General features: G+C 53.2%; 3 protein-coding genes across 3 annotated transcripts; 2 read left to right on the top strand and 1 right to left on the bottom strand.

The window, feature by feature from the left end:
- Positions 1-310: 310 nt before the first annotated feature.
- On the top strand, positions 311-2,526 carry TRIVIDRAFT_186368 (uncharacterized protein; the record flags this gene model as incomplete). Its single annotated transcript, XM_014100988.1, has 3 exons — positions 311-339; positions 607-1,764; positions 1,822-2,526. 3 exons carry the CDS (start codon positions 328-330, stop codon positions 1,951-1,953), a joined length of 1,302 nt encoding a protein of 433 aa, XP_013956463.1.
- Positions 2,527-3,487: 961 nt separating this feature from the next.
- On the bottom strand, positions 3,488-5,342 carry TRIVIDRAFT_209070 (uncharacterized protein; the record flags this gene model as incomplete). Its single annotated transcript, XM_014100989.1, has 3 exons — positions 3,488-4,016; positions 4,110-4,268; positions 4,689-5,342. The coding sequence occupies 2 exons, from the start codon at positions 4,235-4,237 to the stop codon at positions 3,488-3,490; spliced, it is 657 nt and encodes a 218-aa protein (XP_013956464.1).
- TRIVIDRAFT_186369 (uncharacterized protein) lies at positions 4,200-5,342 on the top strand (the record flags this gene model as incomplete). The annotated part of the gene is made up of 2 exons (XM_014100990.1): positions 4,200-4,271; positions 4,692-5,342. One exon carries the CDS (start codon positions 4,761-4,763, stop codon positions 5,019-5,021), a length of 261 nt encoding a protein of 86 aa, XP_013956465.1.
- Positions 5,343-6,000: the final 658 nt, after the last annotated feature.

Below are 6,000 nucleotides of genomic sequence, written 5' to 3' on the forward strand. Positions count from 1 at the left end.
TTTTTTTTCACCACCAAATTATTGTAGTGTGTCGACTTCGGCTTTTTTTTCCTCCTCTTGCTACGTCGCACCAACCATCGTCAGCTTCTCGCTTTTTCCCGCCCTTCCCCCCGGTTCCCATCCCATTCTCCGCAGGGAGTTCGTGAACGCCTTCGTTTCTTTTCAGAGAATCTACTCCGTCCATCTGCTCTGATTAGCACAATGGCCGCTCCCGCTGCTGCTCCCGCCCCCGCGGCCGATGCTGCGCCCACCACTCGCCCGACCCGACCCGACGAGAATGTCTTTAAGCAGGAGCTCGCCAAGGCCGAGAAGGAGCATAAGGCTTCCATGGATAAGTTTGTATGTTCTGACATGGCGTGGCTGTTTTTTCTTTTCTCCGTGTTTTTCATGCTTCCATGCTTCGATGTATAAGAGACTTTGTCCGATTCTGCAGTGACACCATCTCAACATGCTCTCCCCAACAACAGCAATGGCTGGCAACCCGCACAAAGAAGAAGGAAAAGGGGGATAAGGATGAAAGAAGAGATGAGAAGAGGAAGAGGAAGATGATAACAGTCAGACTGTCGATTGATGCCGGACTTTTGCTAATTTACCATCCATCATTAGAACGCCATCAAGGCCAAGATTGATGTTGCTCTGCCCAACAAGAACAAGGACCAGCCCAGCCCTACCCAGAAGCGCCGCCAGGAGCTCATTGCTCAGGCCAACGAGATCCGCCAGAAGCAGGCCGGCGGCAAGAATGCCCGTACCTCCAAGCTCGACCAGATCAAGCGCCTTGACGAGCAGCTCCGCAGCCGCATCAACGAGCAGAAGACTGCCAAGGCCAAGGTCCCCTTCAAGAGCGTCGAGGATGTCGACCGCCAGATTGAGTCCCTCGACAAGCAGGTCAACTCGGGAACCATGAAGCTCGTCGACGAGAAGAAGGCCCTGACTGACATCTCCAACCTGCGCAAGCTCCGCAAGAACTTTGGCCAGTTTGACGAGTCCCAGAAGCAGATTGACGACCTCCGCGCCAAGATCAAGGAGATCAAGGACTCCATGGAGGACCCTGAGCAAAAGGCCCTGTCCGAGCAGTACAACACGATCCAGGCTGAGCTCGACGCCATCAAGGCCGAGCAGGATGAGGCCTACAAGAGCCTGTCCAGCCTCCGCGACGAGCGCACCAAGCTGCAGGCCGAGCAGCAGGAGAAGTTCACCGCCATCCGCAAGCTCAAGGATGATTACTACGGTGCCAAGAAGGCCTTCCAGGCTTACGAGCGCGAGGCCCGCGAGAAGATCCGCGAGCGTCAGCGCCTGGAGCGCGAGCGCTACGTCCAGGAGCGCAAGAAGGCCGACGCCGAGCGTGTCCTTGCCGAGGCCAGCGAGCCCGCCTACCTCGACGAGATCCGCCGTGCCAACAGCCTGCTGGTCTTCCTTGACCCTACTTTCAAGGCCGAGAAGACCCCCCTGCTGGCCAACTCTGGCCTGACTGCTCAGGCTCAGCGCACTGTTGACGAGGCTGGTCTTAAGGGTACCAAGCTCGTCCGCAAGGAGGACCGCGACGACGAGTACCTCCCCGCCCAGTCCAAGGGCAAGAAGGGCAAGAAGGGCAACAACGCTGGTGCCGCCCAGAAGGGCTTCAACTGCCCCCCCTCAGTTGTCGAGGACTGCACTTTCCTCTCCCTTGACCCCCCTATGCGCAAGGAGGACGTGCCTGAGTTGATTGAGAAGGTCAAGGCTAAGCTTGAGCACTGGAAGGAGGACCAGGCTGCCCAGACCCAGCGTGTAAGTGCCTTTAAAAGAGTAACATTTGGAAAAACATTGACTAACTCCCTTTAACAGAACATCGAGAAGGCCAAGAAGAAGCTCGAGGAGCTCGAGAAGGCCGAGGCCAACGGCGACAAGGTCGAGGAGGTAGCCGCCGACCTCAAGGACGCCTCCCTGGAGGACAAGGAGAAGCAGGAGGAGTCATAAATGGCTTCCGAGTCTCTCGTCCCCCCTTGCAGGCTAAAACAGCCATCGACAACAATCGACAGCCGATGGCATCCTTTTTTTTTCCTTAACTTTTCAAAAGTTACATTCATCTTACCAAGCTGACGCGCCTCATCTCTCGTTCCCAGCTCTGCTCTCGCCTCTTCTCACATCGCATTATTATTATACGCCTCATACAACGTCAGCTCCAAGAATGTAGAATCCCTGGAGTTTTTTTCCTCGGGAATCAAAAAAAGAAGGATTCTGTTTTTTAAAATATGTCTATGCAAGGGAAAAGAAGAGAAGAACGAAAAAAAAAAGAGAAGGGGAGCAGGAGTCATGTCGAAAACGCCCTTTCTTCATCTCCCCACGCCCCTATATCTTTACAAAGTGTCTGCCCCGTGTATTGGGTTGTTTATTTTTTTTTTTTCCAAAGTGTTTTTCTTTTTTTATATCTAGTCTTTTAGCTTTTTTTGTCATCGCATTATTTTGTACCTAGGTATATCTATCTTTATTCCTCTCATGGGAAAAGGAGTTTAGGCCCAAGCACGAAATATACACCTCATGATTTGATGTAACAAAACAAAAGATACTTGAACAGAAAACACATGGCCTCCCTGCATATCACAGATGACTGTAGGCAACCTTTGCACATACCGAATTCTTGCTCAATTCTCGGTGTATGTGACGGCGTTGAGTGGCTGCCTCTCAGCGGCCTGCATACGAGGCATCAAAAGGGGCTGCATGTGTGTGCGTCTAGGGAAACACAAAACTCATCACATGTGAATTGGCACCAATTGAAGCTAAACTAGGCGCCGCCACAACTATTCGACGCATGAATGGAGGTATGGAGCATTCTTCACCGCGTTGGGCACACTCTAGTCGGAGTGAGATTGGTGCTTCTTATAGGGGGAAACTTGAGGTGTTGGATGTTCAGATGGCATTTTTAACCTTGCTCAACTAATTTTCAACTATCTCGAGTATCTCAACTCGCAAAGATCCACCTTGAAAGGCGGTGCGCATATTGACACATACGAACCGCTTTGCCCTTCACTACGGATGGTTTCATCGTGAGACACAAAGAATCCAGTGTATGCTCCCCTCATCGCTCAGCCACTCACTCCTTGACCGTCATCATGCTGTGCTCCAGACAAAATCATTCGCTTCTTTTGATGCATACTTTATACGCCAGGCTGAATGGTATGTATGTGTGCGTGTTTCCAAACTCGTCTAAACACAAGGATCCAAAATCTTGTAAATGTAGCCAAAAAGAAGAGAGAAAACAAAAAAGCTCCAACATCCGTGCTTTCCAAAGCAAGGCTACTCCAACTACCATGCAATCATGCCATTCCCATTCCAGACAAATGAAACCTAATGGTGATCGTACATGTCGTAATGCTTTTGTCGCAGAAAGGGTAAAGGAGAAAAATATTTGATATCTTGACTGTTGGTGCCTCTGGCGCTCATGTCATGATTATAAAAAAAAGTTCAATCATATTTTTTGTTGCTTATTTGTTTTGGTATCTTTGTATTTGGCTTATCCAAATGGTGCGTAATATGATGAAGATGGGTGGTGCTGGGGAGGTGGTGGCCTGAATGTCCTTCGGTCTCGTGGCGTCGCAGGCGGCGCAGGGGTACGACGCTCCATGAGGGCATCACGATCATGGAAAGATGATGGAGGAGCAATGGCTGGAGGAGGAGCGGAACCAGCGCTGGCGCTGATTGAGCCGGCTCGACGGCTCGGCTTTCGAGGAGGAGGAGCAGTCAAGGGAGGGTTCTTTACGGCAGCCTCGTCGTCGGCGGGAAGGGTAAGTTCGATGAGGCTGTAGAAGTATTCGAGGACCTCGGGATAACGTTGTACGCTGGCCTGCCAATCCTCATCGATGCCTCGCTTCAGAGTGGCCTGAGCCTCAGCAATCTGGTTTGGATGTGGCGGCGCATTGTAATGGTAGAATGCGTGGGCGGTGATGTGGTCGAGATGAGCCGAGTGGGCCGTCTTTCGTCGCTCGGCAAGTTGACGGAAATACTCAAGAATATAATCCTGAGCATGGCCCCTTACCCACGAACTATCATGTCGACGAATTAGTTGACGCTAGGCCACGGCATCAAGGGCGGTCAAGGGAGGACAGTATAAAACAAGGTTAGAAAGCAAGACCAACCGTATGTCGCTATATATGGATCGCATCATGCGTTCCTCGGCCTGCTTAACGGCCACTTCGAGGCCCTTTGCCTCGCAGTCACAGGCCATCGAGGCCGGAGCATGGCATATGGCGCAGTCCGGATCCATCCTGATGAAGGACTTGCGCACCTTGGTATCTCTGGTATGCATCTTAGCAATGGGGTATCTTTGGGTAAGGCGGCGAGGCGCTGTTTAGGTTGAAAGTGTAATTGAGAGAATATCCAGGGAGAGACGGATAGGAAACAGAGTACGGGCTAGTATTACACAAGGCAAAAGGCATTCAGGCACGCGAGAGGAAGGGCACAATGGGCTGGTTGGCAGGCAGTCAACCGCAGTAGCAAGGCCTCACTCCCCCCTTGGCATGCCCAGAGACGGGCCTCATGGGGGATGCAAGTGGGAAAGTCGGGAGATTGTGGCAGATATCGGATGGAAGATTGGGTATATGGGCAGAGAAGAGGAGCGAAAGGGGAGAGGGGGGGAAGGGAGGAGAGGGAAAGAGAAGGAGAATGGAAGAGCGAGAGAGCAAGAGAACGAGAGAGGGAGAGAGAGAGAGACTGACCTGGTTGAGGAAAGGATAAGACAAGCAGAAGCAACGATAGACTCACGCCAAGCGGTAAAGGGAATAGAGGAAATGCCAGCAGAAGCAGCGGCTGTGCTAGATCAGAAGGCTGACGCTGTCTCGCCGGTGAGTTGGGATGTATCCTGCAAGCACAAGCACAAGCACAGCACAAGCACGAAGCAGCTCTGGCGGCGTCAGGCCCAGGATGAAGCTTTCCGGAGGGGACCAGAAGAGGGCCTTTGGGAGGGACAAGATCTCAAGGTCCGGGACCGAAGCGTGGGGAAAGCCAAAGGGCAGCTGCAGCACGACGAGCGTGTCCTGGGGGTCGAATGAGGAGACGGCAGGTGGGTGACCAGCTGTCGTGGCTCGAATGCGGGATCGAGGAGCCTATGCAGGCTAGCCTAACGAGCAGCGAACTGGCCCAACGAAGACGAAGGTGCCCAAAGAGGAGAGAAGAGCTGTCGAGCAGGCGACGTCTTTTGTGTGGCAAGAGGGCTTAGGACGGGAGAAGAGGAGAAGAAAATTCGAGACGCAGAGAGGGCTGAGTAATTAATTCCGCTGGCTGCAAAAACCACAGACACAGAACAATGCCAGCTGGATTTGTACGTACATGTAGTATCCCTACGCCGTGTCTGTCGTAGCCGAGACCGAGAGTCGCAGCTCGTCTACCGGTAGCAACAGCCCTTGGCTTCGTACTTGTAATCTAAAAGGTGTCTGGATATGTGGCCGCTGGCGTCTCGTTGTCCGTGCAGCAATGGAGCCGCTGGTGTCACACAAGCAAGACACGACACGACACACACACACACACACAAGGGAGGCTGGTGGACCGACCGCTGACTTGTTGACCGTGGTGAGGAGAGAGATGGGCTGGTCTCATGCAGCGAAAACTCAGCAGGCGGATGGGGCCGGCAGAGGGCCAAACCGATTGACGGCCGTCTCACCAATCGGGTCTGGCCTAGCGAGACGATGCTTGGGCTGGCACTGATATCCTGCCTGCAGCGGCCCCGTCGTCTCCGTGCCGGGTGCCTTTTCTTTGCTTCTGCCTTTGTGTTGCCTGCGGGCGTGCTGTGCCGTAGACTGTATGTATTATGTGCGTGCTTGCTGCGGGAATGCGGGCAAACAGGTGGGAAAGTCACCTGCGGATGGAGACGTCGAAGCCGCAAACCTGCGAGTAACAAGACACAGCCAGACCGACCAGCGGCATCTAGCCAGCAGCCCGAGCAATTTCACCGCACTTTGCAACGTTAGGAAGCGGGCTCGAGCATGCACTGTCGAATCACGAGGGGCGGGACATGCATGGACGAGGCCCGCC

Source organism: Trichoderma virens (assembly GCF_000170995.1).
Source record: "Trichoderma virens Gv29-8 chromosome Unknown TRIVIscaffold_6, whole genome shotgun sequence".
NCBI classification, from domain to species: domain Eukaryota; kingdom Fungi; phylum Ascomycota; class Sordariomycetes; order Hypocreales; family Hypocreaceae; genus Trichoderma; species Trichoderma virens.